At 46.9% G+C, this 20,344-nt stretch overlaps 1 protein-coding gene across 2 annotated transcripts in view; it reads right to left on the reverse strand.

The window, feature by feature from the left end:
- The window catches only part of EFEMP1 (EGF containing fibulin extracellular matrix protein 1), a 40,476-nt gene that overhangs the window by 2,458 nt on the left and 17,674 nt on the right, over positions 1-20,344 (reverse strand). For both annotated transcript variants that reach the window (XM_027901673.1, XM_027901674.1), the window contains exons 5-10: positions 8,361-8,483; positions 4,917-5,036; positions 3,378-3,497; positions 1,861-1,980; positions 497-620; positions 223-418 (exon numbers count right to left, since the gene is read on the reverse strand). In XM_027901673.1, coding sequence (XP_027757474.1) covers positions 223-418; positions 497-620; positions 1,861-1,980; positions 3,378-3,497; positions 4,917-5,036; positions 8,361-8,483 — 803 coding nt within the window. The remainder of the gene's footprint in view (positions 1-222; positions 419-496; positions 621-1,860; positions 1,981-3,377; positions 3,498-4,916; positions 5,037-8,360; positions 8,484-20,344) is intronic.

Genomic DNA, 20,344 nt, shown 5'->3' on the forward strand with positions numbered 1-20,344 from the left:
GCATCCCACCAACAGGAAACAGTGTCGTTCCAAGTGGTCTTCTGACCGAGTTGCAGCACTAAAAGAATATGCTCTCAAGCCATAGTAAATTGGGCTGAGGCACCGACTCGTGGGATGCTGTTACAGGTTTCTGTTTGCCAGATGAGATGCAGGGAAGGGGTTTGTGCAGGGCCCGCGTGCGATGCCCTCACAGACACGAGTGCCGCCCCCGGCCCTACTCACCCTCAGGTAGAACTCCCCGTTCTCGTTGCCGGACTTGATCCGGAAGGTGTTGATGGTATTGGGGTAGATGGTGGTGGCCTGGATCTGGAAGATGTCGGAGGGCACGGTCCTGTCGGAGCGGATGCTCATGTACTTGTAGACCACGGAGTAGGGCAGCTCCCGGCACACGGCGTTGGACACGGGGCACACGCAGCGGCTGCGGCACACACGGGGGACACGTTAGCACCGCCCTCCCTGCGGGGGGGAGCCTAAAGGGAGGGAATTCTCCTCTTACTTCTCGGAGGTGAGCACGTAGGGCTCTTGGCAGGGGTTTCTGGGGTAACAGCGGAACCCTCCGTGGTAGTTCCAGCACATCTCGTCCTCTCTGCATTCGTTACTTGTCTCGCACTCGTTGATATCTGGCAGGAAGGGACAGGGACTGGGTAGCAAACTCATTTCCATCACTGACAAACACACTCGCTGTCTCTTCAAAACAACCAAAACCAGCCACCTGCTAGTCAGAAACCCCTCATGTTTCAGTGTTCTCGTCCTGCTTTTCTGGCTATAAAGGATTGCTCCGTGCAGAAGTGGAATAAACTTCTTTATTGAGTGTAAGACTGGATATTTTAGTTGAGTGGAGATGGACATTAACCACATGTAATCACACTGTGGAACTCCTGTAAAGTTTCTCACTAGCAAAGAATAACTTTAGAGCAGGAGGTGTCCTGAAGACAGAGGAGAAAAGTCTCAAGGAAGAGTTGATTTCCTGCCTTTTGCTGGTTCTCATTTGTAACAACCTGGGTTTCATGATCAAAAATGCTTAATTAATGGTGCATTTTAACTCAAATGGCTTTGAAAGGAATAATGTGAACTTGCTTATTGTGCAAAGCAGAGCTTCCTTTTCTGCCTGGGAAGAGAAGCCTGCAGGGGGGTGGGGACTGTCAGCCCTGCACTGTATTAATACTCCTTCTCCTGTCACTGCCAAAACCCCACTGTCTACCTGAATTTCAGAGGCACAGGAAGGATTTATTCAAATGGAATCAGATCTTTTAGATGCTCCAGCTGTCCCACAACTTTCAGTACCAGCTGCTGGTAGGGTAGAAAAGAAGTTAATCTGAATTTTGTAAGAAAAGATATTGATAAAGAAGAGCTATTTTCTCATCTCTTCCGTCAATAATTCTACACCTATTTATTTCTAAAAATGAGGACTTAAAAAATCAGGTTCTGGGTTACAGAAGCAGTGGCTCTTGAGCTTAATACATTGTTCTGCAATATTCTGTAACAAGATGGGGGCATTTAACAGCAGAGAGGAAAAACCACAAACTTGGAAGCCCTGGCATTGGGTGGCACCTGGCCAGAACGTTTATTTTTCTAAACACAAATTATCTAAGCTGCTGAAGGCTTGCATTTTTTTTGTCTTCTGTTATCAGAACAAACATATCTTCAGTTTCTACTGTGACTAGATTTAAGAATCTCTCTAAAAAGCAACAGGATATAAAGCCATGTTTCATGTTTATAAAGGATGTTTAACTCTGAAACTTGGGCCTGCTAACAGAGTAATAATCCTGGCGTAAAATAAAAACTTTTAGAGGGCAGGTCTTCTTAGTCCTGGCTGAAATGGCGCTCATAAAAGCAGGGGTTTGAGGTGAGGGCACTTACCTTGACACGTTCTGCCTCCCACTACCTGGTATCCTTCAGGACACACGCAGGAGAATTTCCCTGGCTCATTGACACACTGGTACTGACATAGATAACTTGAGGTTCTGCATTCATCGGTGTCTGCAGAGAGCAAAGAGCTCAGTTACTGCCTCTTAACATCTGCCTTGTTACACAACTAAATACAACAGCTAAATGCTTGAAAAAAAGTAAAATCTGCCTGCAAAGAGTGCTGTAAAAAGCCTCAGATGTGCTGCTCGATGCCTCCAAGTTGCAGATGGGAAGGCAAGTTCTGCTGGGGTTTTATCAATAATCTTCCGAAAGGAGAGTTCGGGGTTTGAGGAAGCAGAAGCTGAATTAGGCTTCAGAATGGGTTTGGGAAAATAACTCCTGGAAGCTTGTATACTTGTAGTATTCCAAAGTGGGATTACTTTGAGGGGGAAAGAAACACAGATGGGAGATTAGTTAGTAAGGCAAAAATGTTGCCTTTGTACTTGTGCCCTGTGCTAATGGAGTAGCTCTTTGGGAAAGAGGAAAAGGGGTTTTTTTTGCCTTCTGATAATATTCAGTGTATCCCATTCTCCTGCTTTTTTATCCCTGTGTAACCATCATTTCCCGGTGAGGGAAGTCTGGTGTGAAGCAGAATTGAACAGGGAGTGCCATTAGCAGGAAACTCATTTAAACCTCTCAGCACCGGGGCTTGGCTCGGGGAGCAGCAGAGCTCCCTCCTAGCACCTCGGAGGCTGGAGCCCAGCTCGGGCTTTGAGGTCAGGGATGTCCTCGGAGGCTGCATTCTTGCTGCTCCCCGTTGTGCTCAAATAGGATTAGCTTAAGCAGCTTGGCCAGGGAGCATCTGGGAGAGCTCTTCCCGCTCCTTCGGGAGGGCAGCGCCGAACCACAGACCTCTCTGGCTCAAAGGCTGGCAGAAAGGGCCCGGGGCGTTCGGGGTGAGATCATCGCTGGCCAAGAGGGGATTAGAGCACCCCTGCGGAGGCTCTGGCAGAGGAGCTGCAGTGCTGATTGTATAATCATCAGGAGACACGCTGTTTGTGTACACGGGCCCGAAAGCGCCTCAAAGGCGCAATTGTCGCTTCCTTCACATCAGAAACTGGAGGGTGGATTTCCAGAGGAGCCCAACAACACGGAGAATTGCCCTTGTTTTTGGGCTGCATTCCTTTCCAACTCATTTAGTGGTCATCAGCAGCGGACCACACACAATTCCAGGGAGTTTGGGAAATGAGGGCTCCGGAGCCTGATTCTTCCCAGCTGTTTCCCAGGTCCTGTCTGGCACTTATTGTAGAGATACCCACCCCTACCTGTGCCTCAGTGCAGCCACTCAGGTGTGAATTAGCCACATTTGCACCCAAAAAATAAATGTCTTAAAAGGCTTTGGCTCCAAACTGCACCCACTGGAGGGTGGCTCCACTTGAATTGTGTCCCTCAGTTCACAGAAAAGCTTCTGGGAAAACAAAAACAGGACAAAAAGCTGCTCTTCTGAGACACAAAGCGAAATCCCTTACCTTCACAGTTGATCCTGTCACTGCTTAACTCAAAGCCTGGGTTGCACTGGCAGATGAAAGAGCCCAGAATATTGTAACACTGTTGTGCACACGGGTTATTGGCGTCACACTCGTTGATGTCTGGAAGGGAAAGGGGCAGATATTTACCTTGTGGAGGTGCTGATTCTGCTCAGTGCACTCGTCCCTAGGCTGGGCCTGCTGCTCAGCAGCTCAGCTGACTCTCAGTGGAGATCTGCCATCACTGGAGCAAGGTTAGGTCTGTGCTTTACATTCCATGTAAAAAAGAGCATTTTTCCAGGAATGGGAGTTATTCTAATGCGTGATGAATTCTCCCAAAAATGTTTAGTGTGGCCATTAAACTCCGCATTCCAGCCCCCTTTTTTTTTTTTTCAGGTATGAGATGCCAAGTCTCTATAAATAATTGATATAAGGAACACATACTGATAAGACCTCTCAGCATGCAATGGTTAAGATTTATTTGAGCTATTTATGACCCTTAAAATCGGTTCTTTGAGATTCCATTGCAATTACAACACGAGCCTCGGAGGCCAGTGGGGTTTTGCATTGCGCACTGGGGGATGGCATGTCTGTGTGCTGCCTGTGTGCCATGGGTTCCCACCCCAGAACGGGCCTGAGGACTCTGCCATGAGAAGGGCAGCATTTTTAATGGCAACTTCAGAGAAGTCTGATCACCTCTGGAATCTCTAACCCTTGTTTTTGCACAGACTGGTGATTAAGTGCTGCCCTCCTGCCATTCACTCCATAGATTTGACCGTGTGTTCCCTTGTATTCCTCCCCTGCATGTTTTCCATTCGTGTTTGATTATCAGATAATGAGGAGAAGCCGCATTTGGAAAAAACCCTCTGAGTTCATGGCTTTTGCAAACACTTACAAATGTCAGCAACGCTGTAATTTAGAGATACAACTGCAAAATGAGACCAGTGAAGAGGATATTAATCCTCTGTACGGTGAACATCCTTGTCCTGAAAAGGACTGATAATGGGGGAAACTCATCACAAATTTTTTTCGTTTCTGGCAACAGTGCAAAGAATGCACATCATGCCAATGGTTCCAGAAGGAAGAAATGTAGATTTCAGCCATGAAGAACTTCTGATCATCTCCATCACCAATCTCTTGATTTATTTTTCTTCTTTAATGGCCATTCTCTCTGCACTTCAGTGGACAGAGTTACCTTTTTATTATTACTCTAATCCTCCTAGATCAGAACCTATGATTTCAAACTTGACATCGGGCCCTAAAGTTTTACTGTCAAGTATCCCTTAGTGTTTTATTTCTAAGGGGAAGATCACTGCTGAAAGGTCACTGTTGGCAGTCCTCGAGTGAGGGGAGGGTTTGTGTCCCTGAGTGGGGTGAGGGGAGGGTTTGAGGGTTTGTGTCCCTGAGTGAGGTGAGGGGAGGGTTTGAGGGTTTGTGTCCCTGAGTGAGGTGAGGGGAGGGTTTGTGTCCCTGAGTGAGGTGAGGGGAGGGTTTGTGTCCCTGAGTGAGGTGACGTATCGGTCAGTGCAGGGTGTCCCTTACCCACGCAGGTGTGGTTGTTGGATGCCAGCTGGAAGCCGGCGTTGCACTGGCAGTAGTAGGAGCCGGGGGTGTTGACGCAGCGGTGGTGGCAGTAGGGGGGCAGCGTGCACTCGTCGATGTCTGCGCACCAAAAAACAGGCGTTAGTTCCAAGGCAACCACAGCCCTTCCCTGCCGCTCTCTGTGCCCGAGGAATCTGAACTGCACTTGGTTAGAGGCAGGGGAAAAGCCTGTGTGAGCTAGGTATTGCTTCTGTGGACATTAACAGGAATACTATTTTTTTTTCCTCGAAGTGCCTTTTTTTATAACAATTGTTATGCTCAGTGCACATCTCAACTTGATTTTTTTCTGCAGTCCCACGGTACTGCTTGATGTGGTTGATTTAGTGCAGGTAAAGCTCCCTGTTTGGTTCAGTTTTCCCCCGGGCTCCCTCAGGGTCAGACACGACGCCGACAGCACGGTGAGAGTGTTCCCAAAAACTCACGTGCAGCACTCCTAACACACACTAAATCTTTGCAGCTCCACGAGGAACAGGCCAGATTTGCTGTGCAAGTCCAGGGGAATGGCGAGCAGAGAAAATTAATGGGCTTGGAAAGGAAACAGGTGGTGCTTTTGCAGGGATCCCCAGAAACCTGCCTAGCTCCCCAAGGAGCTGCCACTGCTGCCTGTCCTGGACACCTTTCCAGGTACCAGCACCTGGCTGTGCATCTCGGGCAGTGAGAACCTTCCCCAGCTTCTCCCTGACTGGAGGTGGAGCAGCTGCCTTTCCAAGTGTCAGCATTCCTGCTGTGCATCAGAGCGGGGCCTTCACCTGCCAACCACACAAACCTGCACCAGCCCATTCCCCTCCCTCGCCGTGTTTGCAGAGGTTCCCCTGCCTCCTGGAGGAGATGCTGCCTCTGGATTTGCCTGGAATACTCTTTTCTGATCCCGTGATGGTGCCTTAGCTGGGCCTGCTGGAGCCTGGTGGGGCAATCCACGCCGTGCTCCGAACATGCACACAATGGCAGATTTCAAAGGATCAACACTCACACAAATAGTTCCAGCGCTCCCTGGAACAAAGAAAGGCACTTCCCATCTCCATGCCAGATCTTGAGTTTCCTACCTCCAGCTGTTTCCACCATAGATGTGTTTAAAAAGAGGCCAAGGCTTTTTGTCTTTTTTTTTTTGTCTTTTTTTTTTAATAATGAGGAAAGTGTTTGTTTTAATATCAAGTGAAAAAAAATGATCTTTGGCGCTTAACCCTTTCTCAGTCAAATCTGCTGTTGGGGGCTGAGCTTAGTGGAGTGTTTTGGATGGTTCTGAATGAAAAGGCTTAGGCTGGAAAATTCCTGGCTGTCCATACAGTAGCACTAGTCACTGTAACTCTTTCGGGGCAGAGGGAGAAATTTGGAAGTGGAATAAATCAGGAGACACAGTAGATTTCCATCCCTGACTTTTACAGGACTGAGCTCTTAGAAATGACTACTTAAAAATAAGAACATTATACAATATAGATGTGTGATCAATGCTTTGCTGCTTAGGCACTGCATTTACACACAAACACTTCCAGGGTCTGGCTCTGGTTCAGTGGGAATTTGCCTTGTGGGATTGGGCACCTCAGCTCTGGGCAGATCTGAGGGCTGAGCATCACCTAATCCATTGGGCCAAATCTTCAGCTGGAAGAGATGCTGAAAAAACAGTTCATTCTCTCTGCAATCCTGCATTTCAGGAAAGGCTGATTTGGCAATGTGTGAACAACAAAACAAAATAAAAAAAAAATCAAAAAAAAAGAGACAGCAATTATTAGTGAATTTAGATTAAAATCAACCAATTGTTAAAAATGTCATGGTTTTTTTTTTTTTTTCCTCCTTCTACCTCGGAGCCAAAATAGTCTGGAAAAATTTCTTTCAAATTTGAGAAACATTTCCTCCCATATGGAGAACCTCTATCAAGATCTGGCCCCGAGAACACTTTCTGGCTGAGCTGTTAGAAAAATCCCCCAAGACAGGCTTTCTTCTGAAATGCTGACAGGACTAACTGTTGGGATGTACTTCTAATTTAGGTCACTGTGTAATATGTAACGCAGGTGTTATCCTTGGGTTTGACCTAAGGAGGAGAGGGGAAATTTCCCTTTCCAGACATCTTCATGTGTAGATTTAGATGCATAAAAGTGAGTCCAGTGAGACTTCCAGTCAGGACCGTGAGGCTTATTATTAGAAGAGCTGTTGCATGACAATAACATAATTTACCTGCTCTAAAATATCTAAATAAACCCCAGATATTAAAAAAAGAATAATAAGCAAAGCAATTCCTCTACCTCCATTCCAAATTCCTCATCCTACTCCTGCACAGGGAACTGAGAAAAATCAGATACACCTGTGTTTACAGCAGTTTGACAGTTCAGGGCCTGATCTACATTTCTTGGGAAAGAGATAAGAATTTCTGGGTTCATTTCTACAGCCCTTGGCCTGGAACCTTGGAGAAAGAGCCAGGCCCAGGAATTCCAGTTAGAATAGGGATGTACTAAAACCTCCCCAGTTTCTTACCTATGTGGCCTTTTGGGAAGAGATTAAAAATGAAAATCAACAACTTCTTATGTATTTGAAGTGTAGGAACCTCGAGACGGAAAAAGGAAAAGCTCAAGTTGTGCTGAGGACAAAGGACTGAAGCCCAAAGCGGGGTTGTGTCTTACAGGAGGTGATGGGCACACCTGACTCTGCTTTCCCAGCCGTTGTTACTGTGGCACAAAGCCCGGGCTGCTGTGCCTATGGAAGCAATGAATCCACTGGAATGGTGGTTCCAGGGCTGTTAAATCAGGGCTGAAGGAGCAGAGCAGGGGCACTCTGGCACAGGGTCCCCCAGCGAGGCTGGAGCAGGGAAGATGCCGTGTTTACACTGCGCTTGGGTTTAATTTCACGCTGTACCTGCACAGGTCCCGAGGGTGCCAAGGGCTTATTTTGGCACAGGGGCATAAAGCCTGGGGGTTTACAGGTTGCAAATCTCATGTACCTGCATTCAGAGTTTCCATCTCTTTCATTTATGCCCATAAAATCAAGTCCAGGCCAGGCTGCCCAGGGAATTCGTGGAGCAGGGATGAGGTCTGGGTGGAGGCAGAGCTGCTCCTACAGCTCTGGTGCTGAGCTCAGGCCAAAGATGGGCTTTGGTTTGCTGCCATCACCACCTATGGCACTGTGTGGGACACTGGGCAGCACCCCAACACCAACAACAAACACAGGGAAACACGAGGAGAATCCGTATGGGGGAGTTCTGGGGTTGATTGTGCTTCAGACAGTTCCTGGTTCTGCGTTTCAGTGGTTAACTCCCGTGGTAAATCACTGTCCCTTGGCGTTGCCCAGTGGTGTAGCTATCTGACACTCCACTCCACACACCCAGCCACTTCCTCATCAACCTCAGCTTTGCAACTCTGGATGGAGGGAAACCGCGGGATTCGGAGGGGCACTTACCAACACACTGCTCCCCTCGCTTCTGGTAGCCTGCAGGGCACTGGCAGCTGAAGGACCCTCTGAGATTGACACACACTTGGTCAGCTCTGCAGTTATGGGTTCCAGTTGCACATTCATCTATATCTTTATTTAAAAAAAAAAAAAAAAAAAGGAAAAAATCAATATTAGTAATTAATTAAAATATTTAGCCTTAGTAGTGCTTTGGCTTCAAGTTTACTGTAAGTGAAGGCAGCAAGGTTCCAATGTATCCCAAGATGTCATCTCAACACTTGCTCCATGTGCAGGATTTAAAATGTGACCAAAGTCCTGACAGCTTCTGATAGACTGCATTTGTAGATACTTTCAGATGTGGTTATTTTAAACAACCAAATCCTTTTATTTGTCAAATACCATTAATATTTTGTACTTACTGGCCTAAAACTTTCTGTAAACTTCTTGCAGCTTTATCATACTTTAATCATTTGACTTTGTTTTGTTTTGTTCCCCCCCCCGTGCTGGTTGGATGTTTCATGTTGAATTACTCTGGAAAATTTCAGCAGATGTAGTTCAGCCCTTTCTCAAGGAGGGGATGAGTTAGAAACATGTTTTGCTGATACTAAAAGGGCTCTGGTGATCTCCCTTGCGTGGTTCTCGTGCTCCACGCTTTGGACGGGGACTTGGAACGTGGGATGTGGTGGCCTTGCCATCAGGAAGAGATCTGCCTCTTGTCATTCCCACGAAAATTCCCCTAATTCAGTCAATCTGTTCCAGCCTTTGGAAGCAGTTTCCCTGGGTTTGAGCAGCACAGCTAAAAATGCAAGGACTGCTCAGAGTAATTCAGGCAGCTTTCAGTTCACACTGAATGCAGGTTTATACAAGCACAAAGCAGCATTTTCGTTTTGCCTATTCATTATAACTGCTGGAGGTACTTAATTATAATTAAACTGCATGTGCTGACAAATGAATTACAACTTGCCTTCTCATCTGAACATCCAGAACGCTGGAGAGCTTTTTATTGTAACATGACACAGTACAGTGAAATGACTTTTTAATTTTGGCATCCTACACAATTTGGAGACTCCAGGCTGAATAAACAAATTCCTTAAAACTTATGATCTCTAGTTTACAAATCTCAGCTGACCTCTCTATTTGTATAGGCACTGGGGATGTTAGAACATCACCAGTGGCAGATTCTGGGTGGTGCTTTGGAAAAAATGATGGATTCTTTCTCATAACAAATGAAAACAATTTTGACCACAAGATTCAACAAAAAATAAACCATCAACAGTTCGAATTAATTCTCAACGTTTGCCCTTTCCCCAAATGTCCAAATATTTTACATGCATTTTCTCCTTATCTGAGGGGGGAAATAAAGCCCTTTAACGTTGGGCTGGGCTTTGCGTTTCTGCCCAGAGTCAGTCCTAAAGCTGCTGCGTCGGTGCAGGACTCACTGAGCTCCCTGCTGTGTCCTGACAGCTGGAGAGCAAGTTCCCAGGTGTACAGATTTTCAGGGAATACAACTGGCTGCCTCCTGCCCCCCTGGCACGGTGTTAATGCCGGAGCCAAAGCAGGGGCAGCTCGAGGCAAGTCTTTGCAGGGACCTCACTGGGCTTTGCATGTGCTCCTAATTCCTATAAAAGCTGGAAGTAAAATGGCTCAGTGCTTATACAGTCCCAGCCCTTTTTGTGGCAGAGTGTGCTGGAACAAAGAGTTTATTTGATCTCTGGGAGCTTCATATATGAGTAAATGCAACATGAGTTCCCTTTTAAGGTGGATTAGTTAAAATGCATTGAATAATAAGCTGCTCCAGCTAAAGTGATTCAGGCTAGATTTACTGGTGCACTCAGGCTCTTTGGTTGTTCCTGATGGGAAGTTCAGTTTGAAAGAGGAGCAATTATTCCAAATTAGTTTTAGCCTGCTGGCTGCCTCCTCTCTTGGAAACTCTGGGAGGGTTTGAAGTTACGGCCAAAAAGATCCGGGTTTCTGAGAACAACCTTGTCTTGAGACTTGTTGCAAGGAATCCTTTGGAGCTCTCCTGAGCCTCTTGTTCTGTGAGGATCCTGGCCTGGGTGGTGTGTTATCCGTGTCCGTGTGTCCTGCCTGTCCTGCCTGCCAGGACAATCTCTGTCAGTAGGTGCACTGTTCTTGGTGGGCTTCAGAGGAGCTTCACTGTGGTTGCTCTGCATCATCCCAGTGGGACTTCCCTTTGGAACTGCCTGCTGGATGGCTTTGGTTGGGATGTGATTCCCCGGGCAGTACTGGTGTGGGATCCCCACGGTGTCCATGGACTGGCTGTCTGCAGTTGTGCAGGGTCTGACTGGGCTCTGAGCTGAAGTTTCCAGCTTGTTTTCCCAGTTACATCCCCTCTGTAGGGAAATCTGTGACTCCCAGGTCTTCATCATCGTTTTTCCAGCAATCAGACTTTTCCAGTCCATTAGATCCTGAGGTTTATGGTGACCTGCACAGTGCCCTCTGAGGCTGTGACAGTGACCTGGAAGCTCATCAATTCCTGCTTCTAATGCCACGTTCCTGAATCCAGTGCCACAATGAGGGAATGAGATGGTGGTTACACAAAGCATGTATTTTTCCTTCTATTCTCCCCCCTCATTCCATTTGATCTCTCTTGGCAAACCCCCTGTGCTGAAGTGTGAGCAGTGAGTGAGGGCACTGGGAATGCGTGGCTGTGGACTCTGCCTGGTGCAGACACCGGTGAGCACCGAGTTTGCTCCCTGAGAACACTGCAGTGTGGAGCAAGGCTGTGAGAGAAACTCTTGCAGGGCCACCCCAGAGCTGCCCAGCTTTCATCCTGACAGCAGCGTGACTGTGACCTTTCCTCTCCTGCAGGAACGTTCAGTAATGTGTTACGTGCATGTGTATTTATAATAATTAAAAAAATTAAAACAAGCCTCTCGCTGCACACACTTGTCCCTCTGGGGAGAGGGTGAGAGAACAAACATGTGACAGATGTTTGTCATGTTGCTTAATGCACTACTGGAAAGCGCTCAAGATACCACAGTGATGAGTGCACTATAAGAAACAGATCTAGAAAGAAAATATTGGGCTTTTACAAGCTCATTCTTGAGCATCTTTCCTCTTCTCCAGATTTGGTGTCAGCGTGATAAAGTTCATTTCCATAACTGTTTCAGCAACTTGTTCCACAGCTGAAGCTTCTGCCCTGAGTCTGATAAGAAAACACCTGAAAACACTCTCAACTCGTTGCTCATCAGCTTGGTTTAAATGTAATTTCTAGATGTTACACGTACTTTTGTTCACTTAGGTAAGCCACATAAATTCCATCAGTAACCAGTAATAAATTGGTCTTTTTTAGTGTTACCTTTTCTTTTTTCTTCATTGTATTTTCTAATCTCAGCTAAGGCTGTGCTTTTTTAAAATTTTTAAATTTTAAGGGTTGTGCTGTTCGCCACAGATAAATGAGAGCTGCCAGTTTGTGTTAAATTGTTAAAAACCCTGAATGGTGTTTGATTATTGCTGCATGCAACCCATTAAATACAGATTAGTTCTTACACTCCGTGCATCTCTGAGTCTGGTGGGAGATGTTGCTCAGATTTTTGTTCCCAAACAGTTTTTCTCTGGGCAGTTACAGCCTGTGTAGGTGAAAAATTCTCTGGAGTAGCCTAAGAATCCTTTTGCTGATCAATGTGACACGGGAATGGAGCTGGGTTCCCATCAGTGCCTTGATCTTTGGAATAATTGTACTCAGATAATTCTGTAGTCTTTCAGTAGGCCACTCAAAAGCAAACTTATCATGGGGTCTATTTGTACTTTGGTTATAAAATGTGTTAAGGATGGAGCACTTTAATTCCAGTGTGTTGTTTGGAAGTGCTGCATGCAGAATTCTGCACTGACACTTCCAGAGTCAAGGACCTGGGGCACTGCAAAGCACAGAATTCCCAGAACACTCTGAATGCAGGTCCATTAAAGCATGGTGAGAGTCTCCAATTGGATGACTGAGTGAGGTGCCAGTGGATAATGGAGGAGGGATATTACAATAAGGACACGGTGTCTCAAACTAGGTGGAAAACCCCGCTGCTCTTTCAGGAATGTTTGTCAGATCCTCAGCTGTGTGTGGTAAATAGGGCCACCAGCCCCCAGTGACTCATCCTAAGAGAAATGCTGCCTTCTGCAGCCCTTTCCAGGGCTGCTCTGGGAAGTTCAGTTGGGAAGGCTTTGGTGTCCATGCCTCAGGCAGCTGCTTGGGGTTGCAGGGTGCTCCAGCACCAGTGTGAGAGCACAAAGGGCAGCAGGGCTTGCTCCTGGATTCCTTCAAAATACAAACCCACTGGCATTTCACAGCTCTAATTCCATAAGGCTCACTAACGGCTATGCCCAGTGATTCCCTCATTTTCCAAAAATGTGCCCGTGCTCCCTCCTGAAGTGATTTACACACTCCTGTCCTTCCCTTGCTGACTTTGGCAGCTCCTCTGCATTTCAACCACCACTTGTGTACAAAAATTCTGCCTGACCTGCTTTTTAGCTTTCCCTGAACCTCGTGTATGGTTCCCTCTTCTCAGGACAGTGTTTCCCTTCTCTGAGCACTGCCCTCTGTCAGGCCCTTATCTACATCCTTAATATTCCCCCCAGTCCCTCTCTGGGCTGCAGACCTGGCTGGGTTCCCTCTGTGCTGTGAGTCACTTTTCCCAAACCCCCTGACTCATGCTGCTCACTCACTTATGCAACAGCTTCATCTCTGCACTTTGCCTCCTGTCACTGGGAGCAGCACAGAAAATGTGGGGATGCATTTCCCCAGGGCTTCAGAAACCCAGAGAAAAAACTGCAGTCCACATCTACATTCATCTTCTTTGAGCCACTTACACCTTCTCCCCTGCAGCAGTACCTGTGAGTCGTGCTCAGGGCTGGGGAAATGTTTTCTTGAGTAACTCGAGTGTGTTTTACTGCTGTGCCTGAAGTGCTCAGCTTCTTGCTGCTCCCTGCCTCTCCAAGTACTGCCATGTGCTACAACAGCATCTCCTTGGCCGTGCACATGCCCGTCTGTCAAAATAACTCATGACTGTGGGCTGCTTTTCTCTGTTCTGCTCTGTAGCAGGATATTCCACTGGATTAAAAAGAGGGCTCTTGAAATGATTTTCTGGGTTTACAGTTCTCATTTCTGTCCCCACTGAGGAGCACCAAAGGACCAGCTGCTGACTGGTTTGTAGCGATGTAACTCAGGATGGTCCCAGCTCTGTCAGTGTTGCGCTTGTCCCTGACTCCAGAGGACCTGCTCTCCGCTTGTTTTGAATGTCAACCAGAAATATTTTAGTTAATGGGTTTAAATTTTGTGAGTTCTCAGTGTGAGTGAGACCGGAGAATGGCTTGGTCTGTTTTTCTAGTGGATTCATCTGCAGTGCAAACATCACCTCCCACGTCAGCAGTGGCACCAGAGAGTCTGATATCAGACACACGGGGACCTGCAGCATCACAGACAATGGACTTAACCCCAGGCTCCTGGAAACCTTGCCCTTTCTGGCCACTTCACAGGCTTTTCCTCCCTCTGCAAGGTGCTTCAGGCTGGCATTTTTCACCTGAAGGGATTAGACCGCACTAGTTCATCCATGAGCATGGGCTCACTTTGCCAAATGAGGGGTCCTGTCCCCTCTTTGTGTTCCTTACACTGTTCCTGCAGCTGCAGCCAAGCTCACTGCACTGTCGTTCCCTGGATCCTCCCTGATCCTTTCTTACCCATAGGAACAACACCAGCAACCTCCACATTTCCCTGGTCCCCTCCCCAGCCTTAGCAAGCCATCGACACTTTCTGTCAAAGGCTTTTCTATTTCCCTTGCCACCTCCCTCAGCATTTGGGGTGTTGTTCAGCTGGGCCGGGGGCCCAGACAACTTTTAGCTCATCGATGTTGGGAGGCCGTGGCAGAGCCCAGCACAAGATCTGTTACATAACACAAGATCAGCAGGTACCAGGAGATGGAATGTTTGGAGGGATTCCTCATTCCTGGAGCGGCAAAACCTGTTAATCCACGTTTAGTGCTGTCCCTGCCCCGTGGATGGGGAGGCAGCATCTCTGACTGTGCCCAGCTCTGCACGGCCCTTATCCCCCTTTTTTTATCGCTGCCTTTTCTCCCTCCCTTTCCAGTTTTCCTCTGGCCCTTTCTCTGATTGCCCTGGTAAGAAGTTTTCACAGTTGAGCAGAGGTAACCTGCACAAATACTTGTTTGCACAGGAAAAGCAGCTGGGAGAGCCAAGAGCCACAGTAAAGCAAATATGTGAGGCAGAATGTTGAAATGAAGGAGATTTTCCTGAAAAACAGCACGGCTCCCTCGGCAGGCTGAGATGTTTCCCCTCTCACACCTGAGAGCACAGCAAAGCCAGGCCCTGGTAAATTCATCTTTTAGTGTTCCTGGACATCATGGCACAACAAAACAGAAATAACACGAAGTATTAATGTGCTAAATGTACCAGAAAAAGGGTGAATGCAGTGCAGCTCATAGTTCCTTGTGTGATTTCTGTCTTTGGACAGAAAGCGAGAGGAAATACAGTGAATTTGGGCAAGTTCCCCGACCTTGCCTTCAGGAACAGGAGGGTACAGGGCCAGCACTCCCCTGGAAGTGAAGTGAGCAGAGCTAACAGGCTGTGCTGCTGGAGCCTGGGCTGCAGCTTTCTGTCACAGTTATGTATTGTCTCTGGTATGTCCACACTGAGCTGACTATCACACAGAAGGAGGCAGCCATGGCTCGCAGCACTACAACATCTCCCACGTGTTTGGGAGTGGCAGCAGCTGAAGAGGGGAAAAAAAAAATGAATGAAGCTTTGAGCTGATGCGTTGCTTCCCTTCTGCTGCACTGCCCTCCAGCTGGGATGCTCCTTCCCCTCACACGGCCTGGGAGGGGCACTGCACAAGGTAAATGCCTTGGAATGCCTTGGAATGCCTCGGAATGCCTCATCCAGTCACAGCCACAGTGAACAGCATGAAGGGGACACACAGATCATCGGTCAGTGCTACAGTAACTGAAATTGTCAGTGCAAATGGAAGTGCTGTGGCCACTGTCACAACAAGCCCGAGACAAGGCCACAAACCATTCCCAAAAGGATCTCCTGTCCCATGTTACTTCAATGTGTCTTTAAGATAAGAACATGGACATCAGTATATGTCTGTGTTTCAGGTTTCTCAAAGGGAACAGCACTGTAATGCCCCCCCTTAGGAGACCACAGTGTTAACTGTCAATGCATCCCAGAATATGCTGACTTGGAAGGGACTCCTAAGGATCACTGGGTCCAACCCTTAGCCCTGCACAGGACCAGCCTTCCTGCTCGTCCAAAAGCAAGAGATTCCACGTGTTTGACCTGTGTTAATTTAAAATGGGTATTTGGGGTTTCATTTTTGCTGGGGCCATAAAGGGAGCCATTTACAATCCACTAATTCAGTGCAGTGTATCTGCGAGTCTCTGAGTGCTTTAAAATGCGAGTTGTCACAATGGCAGAGTTTTTTTGATTTAGGTTGCAATGGCTTATTTTTCCTTTCAGTAGAGTATTTCCTGCTGTTGCTTTCTTGTGATTTTTCTGCTAGAGGTCTAACAACTTGTGCTTTTTGGTTCATGCCTGCCTAAGTGAGGATCACCCACCCATGATGACCAATCCACTTGGACCAGGCTCAAAAACAACAAGGGTGGATTAAACTATTCCATTATTGCAGATGAAAGAGCTCTCCCCGACATCTGGCATATCATCTTCAGAACTGATATGGAACACTTCCATAAATTCAGCTTAACATTGTTTTTGTGAGTGTTCCAAAGTATTTTTAACATGAAGGAATAGCATGCAAACTAATTTCCTATTTGAAAGTAGATGTCTTGTTCTTATTTCTAATTCACCCAGTTATTAAAAAGGAGGAAAAAAAAAAAAAAAAGAAAAAGAAAAAGATGTTCCCTTAACTTGAAGCATACTGGCTTGTTTATTTAAGTTAATGGAAAAGCTAGTCAGTGTTTGATGTAAAGCTGCCCCCTTGCTTGAAAGGAAACCAAACAACTGCTTATGAATTATGAATATCTCCTAATACTTTCCAGAATTATCTGAAGGATGTATTTTTTGCTTAATTACATACACTTAAAAGTTCCAAGTTCCCTGTCGGTTCCCATTCTGTTTATTTCTCTCCTTGGAAACCTCCGGAGCGTTTCCCTTCAGCGAGGCCTGACTGAGCAGGACGTTGCTGCTGCAACCTGCGAGGTGTTAATTGGGAAGCTGCAGAAAGGCTCGGTAGAGCCCTGCAGGCCCTTCCCCAGCACCCCCAGGGGCAGCTGCTGATCCCTGCCACCAACACCTCCCCAGAAAGCAGCTGGCCTGCTGACCCAGCTCACAGAGCAGCTCCTGCTGACAAAATGGGGCTTTTTTCTTGGGTGTTGGGTCGGTGTGAGCAGAGGCACAGCAGCCCCATCTGGGTGGGAGTGACTCTGTGGCTCATCGGTGCAGCTTTGCTGACCCAGCACACCAGACACCTTAAGGTACAAGGACAAGGCACTGAGGATATTTGCCCAACCTGATCAACAGAATCCTCTTCCCCTGCAGCTTCTGCAGGCTGGGTGAGCCCTGTCAGGACTCCAGCTGTGCTCTCCAGGCTGAGAACCCCGAGGTTCAAGCCGAGTTCAGTAACAGCTCTCAAAAGGAGAAGGCTTATCTCAAATGATATTGTTTTTAGCACTAATCATCCTATCTGTTGGCAGTACCAACATGCTGCAATCTCCACAGCTCCCTACGTAAATAAGCAGATTCCTGATGCTGGTCCAACTCCAGAAATGCCTTTGAAGGCACTATTTAGTCAGGAATTTTCCCTCCGTGGCTCTGGGATACTTTGAGGGTATTGCTGTTCGTCCCCACAGATGCCCTGTTTTGAAGAGAGGTATCTAAAACTTGTTTAAAGTATGACTTTGACCTTGTGAAATAGAGGGGGTTGAAAGAAATTCACTTTCACGCCTCGTACGAACTTCTGAATGATAGAAGAACAAAAGCAAGTTGTGGAAATAGCACTTAAAAAAAAAAAAAGACACGTTGGTTGGTTTGGTCCAAAATATACTCCAGGGATGGGAGGGGACTGGAAGAGCTGGGATAGAAAAACACAATGTTCAGGTTGCACAGTTCAAGTGGAGGGAAATGGATGAGCAGGAGTGGGGATTTCTGGGGCAATGCATAAAAACAAGCAGTGCTGCACAGAACAAACCCATCAGGAATTGGGCCTTACACGTTTCTGTTTGCCTGTCTTGCCTTGGGGACTCACATCAGCTGGCTCCCCATTAGGACAGAAGTGGAAAATTCAATTTTCCATGGGATTCTAAACATGAAGAGGGATTAAAAATGAAACCTGAAGTCTTGAAAATTCTTTGTTTGAAAGAGAATGGGTAGAAGAGGCGAAGCCAGGCAGGATCAGAAGTGAGGCAGAGGCACCAGAGAAAAGGAAATCAATTGTTGGAAGGTAAAAGACAAGAAAAAGGCAGGTTATTCTTATAAAAAAAGGAAAATAAAGGTGGGAGAAGCAGGCCAGGAGGTTCTGGTGGGCAAAAAGGGCTGGATGAAGGGGAACTGAAATGAGCTGAGGGTGTGCAGTTGACTGGAGATTGGAAGTTGGAGCAGTGCTTGGGAAGTATTTGTTGTTCTTTCAAAAACCTGACAAAAAAATTCTGAAAACTGAAAATTATTATTATTTTTGGCCCCACTCTGAGATTTTTCTGGGGTTTGGCCACATTTTTTTTTTTTCTTTCTGTGTTTGGGAACAAAAAAAAAAAAAAAAAAAAAAAAAAAAAAAAAAAAAAAAAAAAAAAAAAAAAAAAAAAAAAAAAAAAAAAAAAAAAAAAAAAAAAAAAAAAAAAAAAAAAAAAAAAAGGCACCAAAAAATACTTTGTTCTTTCAATGAGTCAGTAATAAATAAACCCGAGCATTTTAAAAACCAGAAGTTTCCTTGGGAAGAGAGAGCTATTTTTTCTTCCAAAATGACTTTGCCTTAACGCTGTGCTGGGCTCTGCTCTCAGGCTGAGGATGTGCCTTGGAGCAATCAAGGAGAAGTAGCAACTGGGACAGCTTTTCTCTCCTTTCATTTTTTTTTTTTTCCCCTGGTGTTTGGCTGGGAAGTTCTTCCCCGGGTTTGCCTCAGCGCTACCAAAATCCTGGCGCTTTGCACCGAAAATGAGATTCCTGCAGCGTTTCCTGGAGTAAGTGAGTGCTCCTGGAGCATCCTGGCCTTCCCAGCTGTGGGGCTGGCGGGGTGGGCAGTGCAGCAACCTGCTCGGTTTGCCTGAGCATGTGAGCTTTGGAATTCTTCCTCTCTCTTATACCTTGTGATCTCCACAGACTCCTGGCGAGGCTTAAAAGGTTACTCGGAGAAGGGAGTGGCTACCATTTGTTTAGAAAATAAATAGGAAAAAGTAGGCCAAATACCAGTAAAGTTCCAGTTTGAAAATATTAAACTAACACACAACATTGCTGACCTGAAAAGGTCACATGAAGAGGGAGAAAGGATGTATTTAGAGGGACTGCCAGGCAGGACGTGGGATCTCTCACTGACTTGGCAGCTCTGTTTGCTGTTTCTAATGCTCCTTATTTGCTCAGTTCTGAAGTTTGACAAGATCCATGCTTTATTTTGCAGTATTTACACGGGATTAAGCAAGTGTGTAAATGCATTCAGAGAGTAACCAAGGCCTGCCCTGCCTGCTCTTTCCTGCTTCATCTTCGCTTGGTACTCCAAAGGATGTCAGCAAGCAGTCCCAGGATGCTCAGAAACCTGGGAAAAGGGATGTTCTGAGGGGCTTTTCCTTTGGGGTGTGCTGGGGGATAATGAGGTTATTTGGGAAACGTTTGAACTCACTAAATATGGTGGAATTTGCTTCCAAATTTGTCAGTGAGAGTGAGTTAAAAATGAGTTCCTAAATTACAATAGAACTGTTAGAATTCCTGCAGAAGGAGCAGGAAGGTGCAATGGAAATGGAAGAATGTCAGCATCCCTCTGCATGGGCTGATTTTGGGGTGCTTGGAGGGGAAAACCCAAGGCAGCAGATGAATAATTGCTGCCACTTCATCCCAGCACAGCGTTATCACTGCTGGGCAGGAGGGAAGGGATTCCCAAAACTCCATTTTACTCCCTCTCTCCCTTGACTCTGCCACCTTTCCTTCGCTGCTGTTCCTTTCCCTGTCGCTCTGGGTTCTGCCCTTCCAACCTCCGCAGGCAGAGAAAGGGCCGGGCGAGGTTGTGGCACCCCATTCAGCTGTTTAGGAATCATATCTGCCTGAGTTCTTCCCCATTGCTCAAAGACTGCAGTGCTCTTGGTGCCTGTATTTTCTGTTTATGAGGTGCATTTCAGTTTACATCAGGAGCTGAGGGCAAGGCTCGTGCTTGGCATCGCTCGTGCCAGGCGAAACCCCCGGAGAAACTGTGGCCAAGGGGACTCTGTATAAAAGTTGTCTGGGCTCTGGAATTTTGCTCCCATGGCAGGACACACCAGCTGCCAGGGAAAAGAAGGCAGAATAGATCCAGCCCTGTGCAAGTCTCGAGATGATCTGAGAGTGTGCAGAGCACAGGTGAGACACAGAGGGAGAGAGAAACGGGCTCGGGGAGGAAAGCAGCTCTTGCAAGATGGCCCTGAAGGGACAGGGAGCTCCCCTGACAATCCCTTCTACTCCCTGCAAGTGGATGAAATTCCTGAAAGGGCAGTTTACAGCCAAATGAAAGGAAAGTGTTGCTTTTGAAAGTGTTTGTGGTTGTGACGACGCGTGGGCGCTCCCCAGAACGTGTTGATGTTTAGCGGGGCAGCAGAGCCAAGGACATGGGAAAAGGAACCATTCCTGTGCTCCAAGCAGGGGGGACACTGGTAGGAGCAAGTTCTGTAGCTCTGGGACACTGGCAGGCAGTGGAAAGCTCTAGGAGGACACATGTAGAGGTACTGTGGGACAGTCAGTGGTACTGATGCCCACCCAAACCAGGATTCCTGCCTCCAGAGCTGCAGGAATAAAAAGGAATCAGCTTTGTAGCTGATGTTGGGAAGGGAAGGGAAGGA

The sequence above is a fragment of the Empidonax traillii genome, unplaced genomic scaffold, assembly GCF_003031625.1.
Source record: "Empidonax traillii isolate 1590-97213 ecotype Southwest subspecies unplaced genomic scaffold, ASM303162v1 scaffold804:size347002, whole genome shotgun sequence".
Lineage (NCBI taxonomy): Eukaryota > Metazoa > Chordata > Aves > Passeriformes > Tyrannidae > Empidonax > Empidonax traillii.